Source organism: Pectinophora gossypiella, chromosome 16 (assembly GCF_024362695.1).
Source record: "Pectinophora gossypiella chromosome 16, ilPecGoss1.1, whole genome shotgun sequence".
Lineage (NCBI taxonomy): Eukaryota > Metazoa > Arthropoda > Insecta > Lepidoptera > Gelechiidae > Pectinophora > Pectinophora gossypiella.
Genome location: NC_065419.1, coordinates 3,944,173 through 3,965,119, shown reverse-complemented (window position 1 = coordinate 3,965,119; position 20,947 = coordinate 3,944,173). Strand labels below are relative to the sequence as shown.

General features: G+C 38.1%; 1 protein-coding gene across 3 annotated transcripts in view; it reads left to right on the top strand.

Annotated features, from left to right (window-relative positions):
• The window catches only part of LOC126373973 (protein NDNF-like), a 49,839-nt gene that overhangs the window by 7,622 nt on the left and 21,270 nt on the right, over positions 1-20,947 (top strand). The window contains exons 1-4 of one of the 3 annotated variants that reach the window (XM_050020385.1): positions 6,053-6,135; positions 9,965-10,132; positions 12,462-12,654; positions 15,190-15,308. In XM_050020385.1, the coding sequence (XP_049876342.1) occupies positions 10,071-10,132; positions 12,462-12,654; positions 15,190-15,308 (374 nt within the window). In that variant the 5' untranslated portion in view covers positions 6,053-6,135; positions 9,965-10,070. Of the gene's footprint in view, positions 1-6,052; positions 6,136-9,180; positions 9,198-9,964; positions 10,133-12,461; positions 12,655-15,189; positions 15,309-20,947 lie in introns of those variants that run through there. The other 2 variants (XM_050020386.1, XM_050020384.1) reach the window with 2 other exon arrangements.

The window sequence follows — 20,947 nt, the reverse complement described above, 5'->3', positions numbered from 1 at the left end:
AAATTATGTCCGAGGGGGTTAAGGTAAACCTAGGACGTCCACCACCACCGAAAGATCATTTCGACGACATACACATACACATACATAAACTCACGCCCGTAATCCCAAATGGGGTGGGCAGAGCCACAAGTAATCAAAGACAACTTGCAGCCATTTCGACGAACATCCGTTTTACTTTTTTGTAATTGTTTTGTGGTGTGACGACCTCAATGTTTATCGGAAGGATTGGCTGGAGACCGCGCGAAGTCGAGAGGAGTGGAAAAATCAAGAGGTGGCCTTCGCCCAGCAGTGGGATCAAATATGCTAAATAAGATAAGAATTGTTTTGTGAAAATTTTGAATGCTGTTTTTGTCTTGTTTTTGTGTGTAGCGTCCTTTTTTGCAATTTCTACAATAATACACATACATAAACAGCCTATATACTCCCACTGATGGGCACAGGCCTTACCTCAATCAGCTGGAGGGGGTATGGAGCATACTCCACCACGGCTAATAGCCGGGACCAACGGCTTAACGTGCCCTCCGAAGCACGGAATCATCTTACTTTTTCGGACAATCAGGTGATTCAAGCCTGAAAAGTCCTTACCAAACAAAGGACAGTCTCACAAAGTGATTTCGACAATGTCCCCATCGGGAATCGAACCGGGACCTCCAGATCGTGAGCCTAACGCTCTAACCGTTAGACCACGGAGGCTGACAATAATAAACTATTTCTATTCTATTCTACAATACGAGCGAAAATTCCGTAGATGATGAAAAGCTAAATCCTTCTGAACATGTCTACAATTTTCACAAATTAACTAAACAAAATTCTACCTTATCTGTTCTTTGATAGTGAATGTAGTTCCTCTGAAAAAAAACCAAATTCAATTAAAACTTTTATTTCTTCTCCATTTAAAATTGAAAATTCTGTTAGCGAATATGCGTATGCTTTCATGTTTCATTAGATTTGTCCGATTTGTTTATGTAAATAAAAATATTCATAAAAAAATAAGTAGGTAAGTACTTATGTTATGTTATTTAAGTAGAATTTACCTCTGGCTACCGTAGCTGGGATATAGTTCTGACCTTATGTTTATGTTGTTATAAGTAATTTTGATAACTAAGTAAGTCATCATAATAATATCTCCATATTAAACAAACCGTCATTTAAAAAAAATGAATGAAATCCCACATTAAATTTCACACATGACACCCAGACATCAGAACCTTGAGTTTATAAATATATGGCGCGTGCGCACCGAAATCCACGAGACATAAAGTGAAATACATCAAAACACAGACAGAAATACAAAACTGTAGCAGACAGTTTATTTATAGTAGATATTGCAACTGTTCGCCGTGTTTAGATCTTGTAGATTTTCAGGAGCGATTATTCCCTTTTGGAGAAAGCGGGTATATCAAAACGGGGAGGTTAAAAAGGCCACATTGAATCAATTCATTTAACAAGTGAGCTTAACATAACACATAACATAAACATATAATGTTGTCCTTATCTCTGTATTTTGTGTCCATTGTGCTCAATAAAGTATTAACCAGGGTTGATACGGTTGGTAATCCACCTCACAATCCACACGACAGTAGAAGAATAAACTATTTTATCTATCTGTCTATAACATAAACAGTCTATATACATCCCACTGCTGGGCACAGACCTCCCCTAATTGAACTCGAGGAGGTATGGAGTATACTTCACCACGCTGTTTGACTGCAGATTGAGGTGGTCTTACGGCTAATAGCCGGGACCAACGGCTTAACGAAATGCATCTAAATAAGTAATATTGCTATCGTCCCATCAGGGTCGATTAACCTGAGCAGAGGTTCGCCCCCAACTGGGCACCCCCAAGCCTGTTGTCGTAAATTTTGTACCGGATGGCAGACCTCAGCGCACCCTATTAGTTTAGCTTAGTAGTTAATGCCATCTGCCACAAATTTACAAACTTTTAAACCTAGCTCAAACTTTGCTTTAAAGATGAATATTGCTTTAAAGATGAATTTCTTTTGACCTCCTGAAGACAAGTTCCAGCCACTCTTGGTAAGTCCAAAGATGGATCTGATGTATGTGGTCACGTGACGGGACGTATGATGATAGGTTATCAGCTCATCGCACATAAACTGGTCTGCCGAGTTGGCACAATTCCTCTGTCGGTTTTCATGACATTTTTATGTCGTGATTATGATCTGAGACCAAATAAAAAGTTGGTCTGAGATTGTAATGATAATTATGCTACGTTGGAATGGAAATAAATAAAAGACATAAAACTCAGTTTTGTATGCTTATCTATATTTCGGGAGTCGTGATATTGTAATAACAGCCTCTGTTATGGTTTAGTGGTTAGAGCGTTGAGCTCATGACCTGGAGGTCCGGGTTCGATCCCCGGTGGGAACAATGCCGAAATCACTTTCTGAATAGTCTCACACAAAGTGATATCGACAATGTTCTCATCAGGAAAAAAGAATAGAATCTTTGTCTGGCGGGGACTTTATGGGCTGTATCATCGGATTGTCCGAAAATTTTTTTTGATTCCGAATGCGGTTTTCGCTATAAGACTACGTCATTATCTCAGACATAATTATAAATAAAAATCATTTCCCAGAAAAGAACTTAAGTCGTTTCGCTCAGCGTGCAAGCCCACTTCCAGCTAAACTAATCGGTTGATAATAGTAAAAAAAATGAACTGGCTAAAAACCAAAAACAATAAATTAAAAAAGAAAATGTGATAAATCTTTCCATCTGAGACGGCAGTAAATCTAAGGTAACAAAAAGTGCACATCTGTATTGAAATACTAATATTAGAACTTGCTTTATTTTTTTGTTGCCATGATACTTACTATACAGGGTGTTAGTGACATCGTAACGAAAACTTTGAGGGATGACTCGGAACATAATAAATTCTGAGTTGGTATCAAGTGGAATTTTCCGTTGTAAAAGTTTAGTACTGAAAATAATTAAAAAAACATTATTTTTTTTTATAAATTTTCCTATAGAAAATTTTACTTGATATCAAGTCAGAATCAGGGTCGGAATCATCCCCCTCATCAGTATCAGTATTCGTTACGGTGTCACTAACATTCTGTATAAGGACGTACTTGTATATTATAAGTATATAACGTATTTATTTACGTTGATATCGTCGCCTCATAGATGCCTTAAGCCTCGTGTCCACTAGGCAACAATTAACGCGCAACTCGTAACGCTTAACATGTATGGCAACGTTGCACAACAGCGCACAACGTTGCCAGCTGGAGCGCAACTTGTTGCGCGGCTTGTTGTTTGTTTTGAGAGCATCGTTAGTTGAGCATCAAAACGGGGCTTTCCATGCTACGTTCCCCAAAAATTAGTAGAAATTATTGCGCTGTAGATTTTTTTTTTTTTGGGGCGGAAGGCAAGAGGGAAACCACTGCCCTATTTTTCCCTAAAAAGTAGCATGGAGAATGCTGCTTTTAAATTGATGATGATAAGATTTTTTTCTGGATTTGTTCAAACCCCTTAAGGGATGATTTTAGGGATAAAAAATCTTAAATTCTATCTTGGATCTCGATATTGTATCAGATTTTATCTAAATCGGTTGAGTGGTTAGGTTACTTTATGGTACGGAATCTAATTTAATTCTTTAAAATGCTCTGTTTCAACCTAAATGCCATCGCTTTTTAACCGACTTTAAAAGGGAAGAAGGTTATTTTACTGCCAGTTCAGCACAGAAGTAGCGTACAAAACAAAAAGGGGTAATACTTCCACGTAGTACCTGCCTACTTAGTAGAAATAGATCCACATTACCCTGCGTATACGGTGATCAATGTTCGTATTCGCATTCGATCCAGTTTCTTATGAGCTTTCCTTAGGTTTTTCCTATTTAAAGTGCCCAATTACATCCCAAATGAAATCTATAGCATTGCTACAAGAGAAAGAAATAAGAATCCCGCCAATGTGGGACCTTACACTGCGTACGGTCGGCAAAAGTATTGTTTATAATTTAAAATCGTGAATACAAAAAATAAACATACATGAAATTAACATCAATTAATACATACATAAAGTCACGCCTATTTCCCACCGGGGTAAGCAGAGACTATAGAATTCCATTTGCTTCGATCATGACACACTTCTCTTGCTTCCTCCACATTCATCAATCGCTTCATACACGCACGCCGGTTCAAAGTAGATCGTATTAAACCTTTTCTAAGGACATCTCCAATTTGGTCATCGTAAGTCCTTCTCGGTCTTCCTCTGCCAGCTACTTTCCCTAAAAATAATATAGATGGCACTGTCGAGATTTAACATTAATTACCATTTTTTTCATTACTCGGTTACATCATCATCAGCCCATTAACGTCCCCACTGCTGGGGCATGGGCCTTCCCTATGGATGGATAGGGAGATCGGGCTTTAAACCATCACGCGGGCCCAGTGCGGATTGATGGTTATTAACGACTGCTAATGCAGCCGGGACCAACGGCTTAACGTGCCTTCCGAAGTACGCGTTGAAAACTTTTTTTTTGTGGTCACCCATCCTATGACCGGCCTTTGCGAAAGTTGCTTAACTTCAACAATCGCAGACCGAGCGCGTTTACCGCTGCGCAACCGCACTCGGATACATAATTATTCAAAAATAAAATGCAATGGCAAAAGCATATATAAAAATAATTGTTGCTTGATATTTGGGTCACATTACGTTTAGAATTATTTTGCTACCTATATTGCTTCTGTTTATTTTGATCAGAATGATAAAGGGTGAAAGTGTTGTGCCTGGGTGTAATAAAAAGGGTCATCCATCATTTTTACCCATAAACAAAGACAAAAGATCTGTTATCCGTGAAATTAGAATGTAAAACGAAGGGAAATCCTTACAGCGCCATCTATAATGTTTTTGCGGAACGAAGCTTGGAAAGTTTCTTATTTGACCCGCATTAAAAGTAATAACGTATTTGACTGGGTCAGAGATAAATTATAAAATGCTAATCTAGAAATAGACGGCAGTCTATAATGTTGAAATCTGAATATCATGTTACTTTTCCATTTATTTTCTTAAATGAGTACGACGTTTGACCGCTGTTACTAATGACGTCACAGGACACTATTTCCATACAAACTCCAAAGAAAACTTTCGTTTTGACGTTTCGTAAAAAGTATCTCATTTGACAAAGTTCCAAGTAGCCTATTGAAAGGTATCGAGGTTGGTTCTCTATTTTTACGCATAATTTTTTATTAATTTACCATGGCATAATGTTACTTGTCCTATTATTAGTTACGCATAGTATTAATTTGTCATAACTTTTTAAGCATAATTTTGAAACTCATAACTACCACAAGCATAATAATTAAAGACAATAATGACATAGAAGCATAAGTATTATAAGCATAAAAACTATACTCCGAATAAGAAAAGTTTTGGCACAACTTTGAACATTTCCGAAACTTAATTTTTCCTTGGTTGCATTTGGTTCATGATTGTGACTTTTTATCTTTTTTTATTCTATTTCATGCTGTTGGTGATCATTCAGTATACTTTTCGTGTGTAAGATAAACATACTGGCGGCGTAGGGGTGGCCCTTGGGCCACCTAACCTACTGTTAACCTAAAATTATGACAAAACACTATTATTCTAAAAAAGAATTATGGATACCTATTTATAATGCGAATCAAATTTATACCAACAAATATTAGTCCAAAAATAAGTTATACCTAACAAACCAGTATTCTTAGATGTTATTATGGGAAACTACTATTATGCTTAAAAACGTTATGCGAAAAGGATTATAATAATTAAAATTATGACAAAACCATTTATGCATTTTAAGAGAATCCCTCGAGGTTTTCTTGAAGATAATCACATGAATACGATATTTCAAACAGAAACTTTCTTGCTATCTGTACAACTTCAATAGTTTTACGGCGACCATTGATGTTTATGGTCATTTTACGATCGTCGTGCATTTTCTTTTAAGGTTAATTGCTATAATTTAAACTGTTTATTATGAATGTCATGATCACCCCTTAGGTCTAGCTAGGTTTTAGTGCTCAAAGATTTTATTGGGAATAAAATGTCAGTCGTTGCTTACTGTTCGGTGGGTGCTTTGAAATTATTTTGTAAACACTACACTTATTCAAGAATGCGCGTGCGTTGAAACATAGATAGGTATGTTGTGTTGGAATACCTTAAGTGTTCTTTTTACAACAGTGGTGTTTTAGACACCATTGTGTGTATATAGTATATGTATGTATGCATAATATGTATATATACACTTCTCATCAAAAAAATCGAAACACCTTGCAAGTTCACGTTTTGTCAGGATTATCAGAAAAATGTGTACATTTAGGAATAAATGTTAAATGTCGTTTAATAGTGAGTAATATGAGCTTATCAAATCTTAATGTTAATGTTCTAAATTTAAATGAATTTTTCATAGGTTTCGTATTTTGTTAAATGAGTCATTTTTATTCCGTATGGAGTATAAAGGAAATGGATAAAACAACACACGTAAATGAAAAAAAAAGCTAAAAAACGTTTATTTAATAACTTGTATTCCCTCCCCGAGCTCTAATTACTGCTTCCATACGGTTCTTCATCGATCGGATGAGAGTCACGATCACATGCTGTGGTATATTGTCCCATTCCTCTTGGATTGCATCTTGCAGCTGGCTAAGTGTTTCTGGGGCAGGATCTCTTGCTCGAATTCGTCTCTTTAATTCATCCCACAGATGTTCAATGGGATTCATGTCCGGGCTTCTTGCTGGCCATTCCATAATAGAGATATCGACTTCGTTAAGATAATCTCGTACGACGCCCGCGGTGTGAGCCCTAGCATTGTCGTGCATGAATATGAATCCGTTGCCAATAAAATGTGCATAGGGCATCACATGAGGCTCGAGACACTCTTCGACGTACCGATGACAGTTTAGTGCAGGCAGACGTGGCCCAGACACGAAAGCAAGCTCTGTCTTACCGTCGGCGCTGATTCCTCCCCAAACCGTCCACGAACCGCCACCATAGCTGACCTTTTCTTCAATGCAGCATTGTGCATAGCGTTCTCCGTCTCTTCTGTAGACCTTGTTCCTTCCGTCGTTATCATACAGCATAATTTTACACTCATCAGAAAAGAGAACTTTGCTCCACTGTAGGTATGACCAATTTAGGTGCTCACGTGAAAAGTTAAGGCGCGCTCTTCGATGGTCTGCAGTTAATTTCGGCCCATTTGCTGGCTTATGCGGTACCAGTCCACGATCCTTCAACCTTCTTCTAATTGTAGAGTCACTTACAGCCACCCTTCGTACAACACGAAGCCGCTGCTGCAGTTGAAAAGCGTTAAGGCGTCGATTTCTTAAAGAAGTTGTTACAATAAATCGATCATCTCGCTCAGAAGTGACCCGATTCCTGCCAGATCCTGAACGGCGCGTGAACAAACCAGTCTCCCGATAACGTTTATAGACTCTATGAACAGATGACAGGCTTAGATGCAGTCTTGCAGCCGCAACACGCTGACTAAGGCCAGAATCCAGCAATGCCACAACTTGGGCGGCTTCTGTGGGCGAAGTATCCATACGTTTTAGAAAAAAAACCTTTTTTCAGACGGTCCAAAGTCACAGTATTGAAATAAAAAACAAAAAGTTTAAGGATAGGCGCCAATTTTTAGTTTTTCAACGCTAAATGTACTCCAACCCTAAACACACATTTGTCTCAAAACAGATGTCCGTATACACAACAGGACCCTTCGTCTGATTCGATCGACAACCAGAGTTTCACTTTCGTAATATTTAGTACCTTCCGAGTAGTGTAAGAAAAATAATAGTACCTTTACAGTTAAACAAAAAACTTGAATTAATTTCCAGCAGGACCCTCCGTGGTTTGAAGGTCTTCGGACCATTGGTGTATATCCCTGTATAGCGGTGCATTAGTACCTTCAGATTATCTTCGTTTTCTTTTAAAACAAATATTAGTTTATAAGAAATAAATCTACAAAATTTTTATACTGCCAGCAGGACCCTTTTTTGTTTTGGTGCTTTCAGTCCAGACATTCATATTTCCTAGCAGCAGTATATTAGTACTTTTCAAAAAAATATCGCTTAATTAAAAAAAAAATGTATTAAAAAGTAATAAGACTGATTCTTTATCAGAGAAAATATTCTAACACTTTTATTTATGTGATGCAACCAATGATCTACTATGATCTTTATTAACCCACGCTGAACAACGTTTGATTGATAATTTCTATTGGTAATTGTAATTTTGATTGGTAATTGTAATTTTGATTGATAATTCCTAATGTAAATTTTTGTAAATATAATTTATAAGATAAACAAATGAAATTCTAATTTTGAATTTAGAATTTTCGCTTATTACTGTAATGGCCAAACTGCCAGCTATACATTTATGTATTTTTTTTGATCGTATGAATTCTTTTTTGTGTTAAATTCGGACAGAAACAATGAAAACGGAAGTGTTTCGATTTTTTTGATGAGAAGTGTATTATAACAATAGTTCAACAATGTTATGGTGTATATAAACGGACGGAAAATTCCACTTGATATTAACTCAGGTTTATGGTCTGAATCGATGTCACCAGTACCCTCATCATCATCATCATCATCATCATCATCATCATCATCATCAGCCCATTAACGTCCCCACTGCTGGGGCACGGGCCTTCCCTATGGATGGATAGGGAGATCGGGCCTTAAACCATCACGCGGGCCCAGTGCGGATTGATGGTTATTAACAATTGCTAATGCAGGCGGGACCAACGGCTTAACGTGCCTTCCGAAGCACGGAGGAGCTCGAGATGAAAACTTTTTTTTTTGTGGTCACCCATCCCATGACCGGCCTTTGCGAAAGTTGCTTAACTTCAACAATCGCAGACCAAGCGCGTTAACCGCTGCGCCACCGAGCTCCTCAAAATAATGCAAAGGCCACCGGGACTATATCCCAACTGGGGTAATCACAGGTGCATCGATCGCAGCGCTTGACGCGCTCCCATGGGCGCTGGGCCCTAAAAGGCATCCGCCGGCGGGGACGCGGTTGTGTACTTCTGTGGAACAGAAGATATTCAATTTTCCAAATATAAGGTCCATAGTACTATGATACTGTCTGCCGTCGTCTGTTTTTCCAACTCGTTATAATCTGAGAGCCTTCAAGGCTAGAGTGAATAGGCCTTTTCTAGGTAAGCGTGATCTACCTTAGACCACATAGTCACTTACCATCAGGTAAGACTGTCAAACGCAAGCCTATATTATTAAAAAAAATAACGCAACCCAATTATAAACTAAAGCAAAAAGTACTCAGGGCATGCTAAACACTAACAAAGTGTCAGGCGACCTCAATCAGTCCCCTTCAAACGCACTGCGAAGTAAATCATACCCTAAGTAGTCGTAAAAAATAATATGAGCAAAGTTTTATAGAGTACGGTCATTTGAAACAATGAGCCTATGGTGGACATGGTAAATTTATGGTCATTCCCCATATGAGCTCATTGGTTGCGGTTTGAGGTACTTATTGTAAAAAAAACAAAGGTATGAGGTATACTCGATAGTTAAGCTAAGGACCCTTGGTCGGTGTGTGGTACGTACCTTGCATACTAAGATTGCAAAATATTAAAACATATTGGTGAATAACACACTCACACTCCCACTTTGAGGTAGCAGGTTCGAATCATAGCACAGGCCTAAACCAGTTTATCACGTGCTCAGCTGTGGAGGTAAACGCCATGAGGAAACCCACACGATGACACCGCTGAGGACGTGACAATCATTTATGATCCAAATATGAATTCAGAAACCATTTCAAAAATTATTGGTTTAGGCTAGTTTTGAACCTGCGACCTGAGTCAAGTAAGTTCTTCAATTCTTCAAACTGGGCTACCACAGTAAAGTTCTCGCGCAGCAAACAGGCAACATCATTTTAATGTAACTAAAACTTGAGCTCTGCTGTTCCTAAAAACTTCGCACATATAACGTATATTTTTCACCCACAGAAATCTTGGAACATTCACGACAAGACTGGCAGCATTCCTACTCTTGCACACAGCAGGGGTAGGCCTGGCGTCTCCAACTGTCCTGGTAACCAGACCATCCAGGGCCATGGAATGGCTGCCGACTGACAACCAAACGCTGTACAGTATAGCAGGAGGAGAAAAGAGAAGGTCAGTTTACTTGTTTCAAATGTGACACTTAACATTCTTAATAGGAAACTTAGCCAAGTCGCAAACGATTTGCAGTTGCTGCTTCTAACCGCTGATCTAGGGACTCAGCTAAGTCAGAAACGATTTGCAGTTGCAGTTTCTAACCGCTAACTTAGGGATTTAGTCAAGTCACAAACGGTTTGCAGTTGTAGCTTCTAACCGTTGATCTAGGGACTTCGCCAAGTTACAAACGATCTACAGTTGCAGTTACTAACCGTTGACCTAGAGACTTAGCCAAGTCACAAACGATTTCGAAAAGTGACAGTAAAAGTAATAAAAATATAAAATTTACATGTCAGCTTATCTCCATCCCAAACATTTTAGTGATTTCCGGAATAAAAACTATTCTATTTTCTCCCCTGTATAAATAAACTGTATTCCATAGCAAATTATATCTCCATCAGTTCAATTGTTTAAGTGTAAAAAGGTAACAGACAGACAGAGTTATTTTCGCATTTATAATGTCAGTAAGAATCCGTCCAAAACTAAATGGTGTATTTTCTTCGATCATACAGACAAAGACATCGCATTTCATATTGGTTGTCATTGTTTGAAAGTTTGTATGTTTATTTAGTATAAAACGTTTGATCTTTGACGTGGAATATTTCTTTGTCAACGACTGTGTTTTTTTTAGGAAATACGTCACAAAAGAATATAAATTTAAGTAGAAAATGACAGAAAACTTTCTGGTCTTAAAATTTTTAATGGAATTAAATTATAAATGAAGGTAATAGAAAACACCAATTGAGCAATTTCAGACGATAGATCCGAGGACAAAAATATCCAAAGAGTGTTAGCGACATCGTAACGAAGACTTTGATGGATGATTCAAACTATGATTCTGAGTTGATATAAAAAGCAGTAATTGTTTTATGAAGACTCCGACAGGAAATTCCACTTGATATCAACTCAGTATCATGGTTTGAATCAGCCACCTCAGTATTAATTACGATGTCACTAACACCCTGTATGCATACTTACATACGTTGGTGAGAATATACGTGATTTGAAGATACTTAATTACATTTTTGATCTACATTATGGATTTTTCAAAAGGCGCTTACATTAGGTAGGTATTCGCTATGCCAAAAAGAAAATATAAGATGTAGAATTAAAAATGCGTAGGTTTGAGAGTTTTTGTCTGTTATTGGATATAAAACCGTATTCTGACCTTTTCTGTATTTGTCTTTTCACTAAAGCGAAATGTTTGCACAGGGCTTGACCTTCGGGCCACTTTCAGTTTGTTACAATTTAATGGAACAGCGAAGCGAAGTGTTTTCTTTGTATTATTACGTGTCTGTAAATTGGACGAGAAGACATACGTCTATCTACTTAGACTTTGCTTAGGCCATGTCAAAAAGCCAACCTATTTTACTTTCTATTTAAGACTCTCTCACATAAGTATACAAGCTGTTAGTGACATCGGAACGAAAACTTTGAGGAGTTATTGAGCCCTTGGGATTTTTTATACATATTATTTTCAATTCTATACTCTAATGGCATCATCCGGAGGTCCCGGGTTTGAATCTCTGTGCAGACATATCACAAAAAGCACATTGTGATCCCCAGTTTGGTTAGGACATTAGAGGCTGATCACCTGACTGTCCGAATGTAAGATGATCCGTGCTTCGGAAGGCACGTTAAGCCGTTGGTTCCGGTTACTACTTACTGATGTAAGTAAGTGGTCGTTACACATGAATCATGTCAGGAGCCTTTGGTGGCTCAATAATAACCCTGACACCAGGGTTGATGGGGTTGGTAATCCACCTCACAACCCACACGATAGAAGGAATAAAAAATCTAAACTTATTCTAAACGAATTATTCTAAATTCTAAATGAATATTGAGGGGGATGATTCAGACCATGACCCTGAGTTGATATCAAGTGGAATTTCCGGTCGGAAAATTCATGAAATTTTTAGTGTGTTTATTTTTAATTATTTTCAGTTTCATAATTTTGCGACCGAAAATTCCAATTAATATCGACACAGAAGCATGGTCTGAATCATCCCTAAAAGTTTTCGTTACGATGACAGTAACACCTGTATTTAACTTAATTCATTTTTTATAAGCATGTAGCTATTGTTATTTACATTATATTTACTTTATTTTACAACTACCGTCATTTCTGTGTAATTTGTTAGAACCATAGAAGCTTTTTTCCGTTTTTTTTTGACGTGACTTATTGTTGATTTGCCGCAAATGGCATTAATTTGGCTGGGCAAATGGGGAGCGTTGAGGGCTTTCCGAGCAATGAAGAAAGTATAAAAAAAACGTATTTTTTTTCCAGTTTGGAGCTTAATACGTCATCGCTGACGCAACGTCAAGTCGTCATCAACATCAGTCCTTGTTCCCGAGACATTCACTGGGCTATGTATCATGGCGCTGATGAGAGACACCTCCAACTATTCAAGGAGCATTCTGGTGGTGATATGACCGTTTTCTCTATCGTCGTGGTCCCAGATACGAGATATATATTGCAGGTAACTTATGCATGAAATCAGAAATCTGAATTATTTATTTATTTATGAAGGTACATTACAGTGTAACCCAATGTGCTGTATGACGAGAGAACAATATAAAAACGACATAACATACATAAACTGCCTACATACGTCCCACTGCTGGGCACAGGCCTCCCCTCAATCAACCGGAGGGGGCATGGAGCATACTCCACCACGCTGCTCCACTGCGGGTTGGTGGAGGTGTTTTTACGGCTAATAGCCGGGACCAACGGTTTAACGTGCCTTCCGAAGCACGGAATCATCTTAGTTTTTCGGACAATCAGGTGATTCAAGCCTGAAAAGCCCTTACCAAACAAAGGACAGCCTCCGTGGTCTAGTGGTTAGAGCGTTAGGCTCAAGATCTGGAGGTCCGGGTTCGATTCCCGATGGGGACATTGTCGAAATCACTTTGTGAATATAAAAACGAATACAACAAAAATAAACATACATACATAAACTCACGCCCATAATCCCTAGTGGGGTGGGTAGAGCCACAAGTAATCAAAAACAACTTGCAGCCACTGTTGATACGATGTCGTAAGCTGGATATGATAAACCTTATGGTGATAAGGGATCAGCCTATCGCCCATAACATTAGTCCATCATGTTAGATGACACAATCCCTCTGTTCAAAAATAAACAATGAATGATGAAAGAAGCAAAAAGAAAAATAAGCCTATATATAACACGATAAACACAAAAAAAAATATTCAACGTAATTATCATAGATAAACTTGTTGATGGTCAATGAAACATTTTTGAATCTACGTTATTTCGCAAGGTATTATGGCTGAGGAGAAGAAATGACAATAAACTGCAACAGGAACTCATCTTTTAAATCAATGAATGAAAATTCCACTTGATATTAACTCAGAATAATGGTCTGAATCATCCCCCTCAGTATTCGTTACGATATTCAAATTCAAATTCAAATTCAAAAATATCTTTATTCAGTAGGTAACATAGTTACACTTTGAATCGTCAATTTTACATAACGAACGTCTCATCCGCCTAAAACTACTGCAGCTTCTCACAACCTGTATAGCCGGGGAAAAGAAGCTGCAAGAAAAACCTCGGCACAGGGCCCTAGACGTTCTTTAAAAAAATAAAAATAAACATAAAACATAAAATATTGGTATACAATTGAGTAATTTAGCTGCCTAATATCAGTTCTCAGACAGTTAATCCCATGCATTCATATCTTCTAAATAATCACTAACTTTATAATAACCTTTTTTGTAAAGTTTTTGTTTAACTACTGTCTTAAAACAGTTGAAAGGCAAATTCTGAATGTCAATGGGAATCTTATTGTAAAAACGTATACATTGCCCCTTAAAAGATTTAGTAATCTTATGTAATCGACTGACTTGTAAAGCAAGTTTATTTTTGTTCCTGGTATTAACAATGTGCCGATCGCTATTTTTTGCAAATAATCCTATATGTTTTTTTACATATATTAAGTTTTCAAAGATATATTGTGATGCCAAAGTTAAAATATTAATTTCTTTAAATTTATTTCTAAGTGACATCTTGGGTCCCAATTTGTAAATCGCCCGAATGGCTCGCTTTTGCAGAACAAAAATGCTGTTCATATCTGCAGCATGACCCCACAGCAAGATGCCGTACGACATTAGACTGTGGAAGTAGGCAAAATAAACTAATCGCGCGGTTTCTACATCGGTTATTAAACGAATTTTTTTGACCGCGAATGCTGCTGAGCTGAGCCTTTTGGACAACTTATCAATATGAGGACTCCATTGCAACTTAGCGTCCAAAGTAATTCCCAAAAATACAGCAGTATCCGTGAGGTCCAATTCCTTATTTTTTACAATAATAGAATCGAGGGGCCTACTAACATTCGATAACGTAAAATAAACATATTTTGTTTTATTTTCATTAAGTAGCAGGTTGTTTACAGTAAACCAATCCACTACCTCTGAAATGGCGTTGTTTACATCGTCAAAGGAATCTTGTCGTCTCTTTACTTTAAAAAGTAAGGAGGTATCATCTGCAAACAGCACCACCTCATGTTTTACAAGACTAGGTAGGTCGTTTATGTAAACTAGGAATAGAAATGGACCTAGAATTGAGCCCTGCGGGACGCCTATAGTGACGTTAGATCCACACGATCTGGAGCCATGCACATCAACCCTCTGAACGCGGCCACTAAGGTATGACTCCAAAAGAGCGATGGCATTATCAGTTATTCCATAGTGACGAAGTTTCGCGATCAAGATATCATGACAAACACAATCGAAGGCTTTGGAAAGGTCACAAAAGACACCAATAGCATCTTTGGACTCCTCCCAAGCCCGAAAAACATGATTTATTAACTCAACACCAGCATCGGTTGTTGAGCGACCCTTTGTGAAACCAAATTGTTTATTAGACATTAAATTGTTTAAATTGAAATGTTGAAGTAATTGCAGTAATAAAATTTTTTCAAATATTTTACTAAGCGTGGGTAGTATAGATAAACTATATATCACTAACACCCTGTATATTATATTCTAGCTCTCATCTACAAGAGGTGGTTCGTCAGTGGTCAGCGTGCGCGGTGAAGTCACCCGGCTTGTGCGCATGCGCCTACGCTTCCGATCGAGACGGAGACTCTCCGCCAATTGGGAACCCAGGTAAGATTACGTCATCAATAAAATGTACCATGGTTTTCCTGAAGCAGTATAATTAGCTTTCAAGCTGTATTTAAGCTCTTCTTCTATCGTGTGAGTTGTGCTGTGGATTACCAACCCCATCAACCCCGGTATCAGGGTTACTATTGCCCTAAAGGCCCCTGACATAGCTCATGTAACGACTACGTATCATCAGCCTCAGATCAGCCTGTAATGTCTTAACCAAACAAGGGATCACAAAGTGATTTTCGTGATATGTCCCCACCGGGAATTTGAACCCAGGACCGGATCGTGAGCCGAAAGCTCAAACTACTGGACCACGACCACGCTCAAACCACTTGGTTTTCATTATATAACGTCCCAATCAAAAAGGCACTTACTTAATAATAAAAAAAAGTTTATTTAGGTAAAATCTACGAAACACATATACATTATACTTGGTTTTCATTAAATTATTCTAAAAATGCAACAAACTAAACAACAACATAATTAAGAGATATTTCAACCAAAATTCAAATTCAAGAATGCTTTTATTCAGCAGCCAACATAACTATGTTAAAATACTTTAAATCGACATTCTAACAACTGACTAACCTAACCTAACTTATCTAAATACCTACTTAACCAGAGAGAAATAGACGTTTCTATAAATTTTTACACGAAATCTCTTAATAAAAACCTGTCAGTTAGATCCGTTAGTTAATAGCTCGTGTCATATAAATCGCTTCTGTACTAGATAGCAAGAACACGGACCTTAGATGAATTTATGATACAAACCTTTTATAGGCATAGATATCAATTGTAAGGAGAGGTGTAGACTAGGGCACCTAACTAATACCTATTGACGCGCTTGGTTTGCGATTGTTGAAGTTAAGCAACTTTTGCAAAGGCCGGTCATAGGATGGGTGACCACAAAAAAAAAGTTTTCATCTCGAGCTCCTCCGTGCTTCCGAAGGCGCTTTAAGCCGTTGGTCCCGGCTGCATTAGCAGTCGTTAATAACCACCAATCCGCACTGGGCTCGCGTGGTGGTTTAAGGCCCTATCCATCCATAGGGAAGGCCCGTGCCCCAGCAGTGGGGACGTTAATGGGCTGGTGATGATGATGATGATATGAGTAGATAGAAGTTAAGTGGATACGTAGGGGATGATGTTTGAGCTACTTGCTCTATATTTTATATTTCGGTTAATAAGCCTACAAAGGCTTAATTCATTTAACATACCAAAAAGACTTAATTCATTTAAAAAACCACCCCGAACGGTGGTATTGACTTTTGTTTTTCTGTGCTCTATCGCAAATAGATATTTTTCCTCAAATATTCATCATCATCAGCCGTACGACGCCCACTGCTGGGCATAGGCCTCCCCCAAGGATCTCCACGACGATCGGTCCTGCGCTGCCCGCATCCAGCGGCTTCCCGCGACCTTCACCAGATCGTCGGTCCACCTTGTAGCGGGCTCCGTTAAGCCGTTAGTCCCGGAAACTACTAACCGATGTAAGTATGTAGTCATTACATGAGTCATATCAGGGGCCAATAATAACCCTGACATCAGGGTTGATGAGATTGGTAATCCGCCTCACAACCCACACGATAGAAGAAGAAGAAGACACATATATAGATAAACTCACGCCTATTTCCCACCGGGCTAAGCAGAGACTATGGAATTCCATTTTCTTCGATTCTGACACACTTCTTTTGCTTCCTCCACATGCATCAATCGTTTTATACCCGCACGCCGGTGCAGAGTAGATCGCACTAGACCTTTTCTAAGAACATCTCCAATTTGGTCAATATACGTCCTTCTAGGTCTTCCTCTAAAAAAAGAAGACAAATAGATAAACAGGTATAGATTGGTTGAACCCACCATAGCAAGATATTCTCGGATGGCATTCACTGGGTAGTCCTACGCCATCTTCTCGGACATCTTCTGTCTTTAAACGATTATTATCTCACGTTATGTTTAAAGACAATCGTATCACGACTTGTCGTATTGTCACTTACCATCAAGCGAGATTGTGATCAAAGGAGAACCTATAATCTATTTAAAAAATATGGTTCTCTTTTTGATTTATATAATGTTTAAAAGCTGCCAGTATCATTCAGAACAATAGGGTAGTCGTTGAAAAAGAATTAATTGCAATCTGTTCCATTTTTAGGATTTCTATGAAAACAGTAACAATGTAGCTATATTTAACGTAGCTATATAAGTTTCTTATAAAAAAAAACATGTTAAGTACCTAGTTTGTTTTTCTAGTTGATTGAGAGGCTTGGCTTGGATTGCTTGGCTTGTAACTAGTAATTTAGACTGTTTTTTATTGTTTTTTTTTTTTATTAAAAGGTTGAAAGGGGTGATATTACTTGTAGTGGGCCCTATTAATAGTGATCTTTTAGAGACTAAAACCAAGTAGGGCCCTTTTTGAAAAAGTACATTCGGATGTGACTTTTGTTAACAAAATCTAGCAAAAGACACGCTAGTCCCAACTCAGGTAAAATTGTATCGTCTCAAATTTTATCGCGTATGGAATTAATTCATAAGCTGGACTGAAAAAATAAATTCGTCTTGTCAAGTGTCCAATCATCTTGCCTCTTCTGTCCTCAATAACTCTCAATATTTGCCCTTTTTCCCTTACTCTTACTAGGACTTCATCATTTACTAATGAGGCAAAATGATTGCACACTTGACACGACGAATTGATTAAAAACATCATAGAAGGGAAGCTACAAGGAAAAAGAGGGGAAGACCAAGAAGTGCTTACATGGAACAGATTAAAGAGAAGGCGAACGTCGTATCTTATAAGAAAGTGAAGGAATTGGTCTTTGATAGACAAGAATGGAGAATGCTACACCGACAAGAGCGTGGCTCTTAAATTAGTGATGATGGAATTAATTTAAAGCGGTACGTGTTTTGTTGATATAAACACTTCAGAAAGTGATTTTTCAAAACAGCGATTTCTAACTTGGTTTTCGCTATAAGAAGACGCGGATTTTTGTCTTCTAGTGTGTACAAAGGACTTTAAAAATATGATTAATACAGCTAGTTTTCTGGCCAGCTTTCTGGTCGCGTATAAGAAGAGAAACCGTATGAAAAAGTGGTATGGGCTGTCACTTTACCGTATGAGGTATTGAGAATTGACACATCAGATGTAAGATATAGAATGATATAACATAAACTCACGACTATATTCCAATTGGGGTAGTCAGAGGTACAAGCATCGCAAGACGAACTAAGTACCCACACCACACCGAGCTGTTAGTCTGACAAAGTATCGCCGTCTATAATTAAATGATTGAATTAGATTAATTATTTAAATTAAAATTAGAATAATTTATATTAAATTATTTTTTTCATTAATTTAACCAATTCACGGAGAGAAATCATGGGTCATTGATGGTTCATAATAGGTAATATGACACCTTGGAATCGGAACGTCATTAGACGTTCTGTCCTTGAAAGTGGTAAATATAATTTAAATGATACAAAAGCAGATTCTTACATCGATAGACTGTCTTCCGCTCCCTGACTGATAGATCGTCTATTTTTTTCTCTGGCTTATGGGATGATTGGTACCATTTCTTTGTGCAATAGAGTATACTTAGTTTTATTTGTAGGCCTAAACAGAGTAATTAGCGTCTCCTTAGCGCTATTCGTTTTCATAGGGTCCTCTTAACTGACCTGAACAGACAGGTCAGGTCCTTTATAAATGCGACTACTTAATTGACCTACTAACCAAACAACAACATAGCTTCGGGTTAGGAAAAACCATCCCAATACAGGTCAGGTCACATAAACATCTCTCTCTCTCTCTCTCTCTCTCTATCTCTCTCTCTTGGCATTTGTTATTCCCATCTGATGGTGGGGTCTGCCTTCTTCGTACTTCTCTTCCACTTCGCTCTATCAGACGAGTCGGGTTTTAGGTCACATAAACATAACATAAAAAAATATAAGTTTATAAACTAAACTAAAAACCCGACTACGGAAAAAGCAAGCGCTAAAAAGTAAGGAACATGAAAATGGGCCTATATTCCTCTGAAATTCTACCGAATAGTGATGTTTAGGAGATAGCCGTGGTCAGCAAACTCTTAGAACAGATTGCTGGGCATAGGCCTCCAATCAATCAACCGGAGGGCATATGGAGCATACTCTACGACGCTGCTCCACTGTGGGTTGATAGAGGTGTCTTACGGCTAATAGCCGGGACCGACGGCTTAAAGTGCGCTCCGCAGCACGGAATCATGTCACTTTTCGGCCAACCAGGCTGATATGTCCCTACCAAACAAAGGACAGTCTCACAAAGTGATTTCGAGAATGTCCCCATCGGGAATCGAACCCGGACCGTCAGATCGTTAGCCTAACGAAACCACTAGACCACAAATATTATTGGATCAAGGTGACTTTTCTTACAATTCTCAGAATAAGTACTTAAGTCTCTTCCCCAGTCAAGTAGTTAATACCATCTGCGGTAAAGAGGTACAATAATACACATAAAAAAATGCGTCCTTTCAGATCTTTTAAACGGTTAAGTTATCTCCGTCGAACGCCTATATGTGACGGCATCCTTACAATTATGTAGAAAAAACGTAAAGAACACCGCTCCTTCTAATTAAAACTATAACATCAATATGAGTGTCACGTCCTCGAAGAATGCCTCTCTGTATCTATACATTTAATTGCGTGCCTTATGGCTAAAAGTATTTGCTTCCAGCCGGTCGATCACACCGAAGGTTTGAGCCACGCATGAAGGCTGGCAAATTGTGTGATGCTCTGTCGCGGGGCCACCACCTCCAATTCTGTTGAAGACGATATAGATCACTGTACGTACCATGTACATAGTGTACGTGAAAAGATTTTATGTGTACGTGCTATAATTAGAAAGAAAACAACAAATTAAAGTGGCTTCGCTGGAGAGCATACTCCCGAGCGGAGCCACTCAGTTTGCATACTTCGAGATGTTTTCTTCCTGTAAATTGTAGTATAGTTGATCTATGAAGAGTGTGACCAGGGGGTTTAAAAACGACACATTGCAACAATTCATCTAAAAAGCAATATCGCTATTTGACATTTGTTCACATTGCTCTCTTACATTTTATGCGCAAATAAAGCAAATTTCAAATAACAATATTGCTTTTTTGAATAAATTGTTTTTAGATAAATAAATAATAAAACCTTTAAAAATTGCCAATAACCCGACAGAGCTTAGTTGACTGCCCACGGGTTGCATATCAGCGAGATGCCTATTTTCTTTGCCCGGTCTATTCATTCATTCGGTCATTCATTTTAAAATTAACAGTCGTCATTATAAAGATTATCTTTAAAAACGACTTTTTGTAAGTGACAGAATGTAAATACTTACACAAATGCACTATGCTATTTTTACAATTGCAGTATTTGAATTCCAGAATATTTTTTATAACACTTTCAATTCTTATATCTACATAATTATGTTAGTAAACAAACACCATCCATACCACTGGTACCCAGTCATGCCAATTTTAAATGCATTTAGAGTTAACACTTTTAGTTTTTTTGGTCTACAATTCATGTGTACAGAGAATAGAAGGACACTCCGCCTCGCACCGTTACGAGCTTGGATAGAGCTTGATTAATCCCATCTATTTTGAGGGCCTCTTTAGTCCATTTAAGCC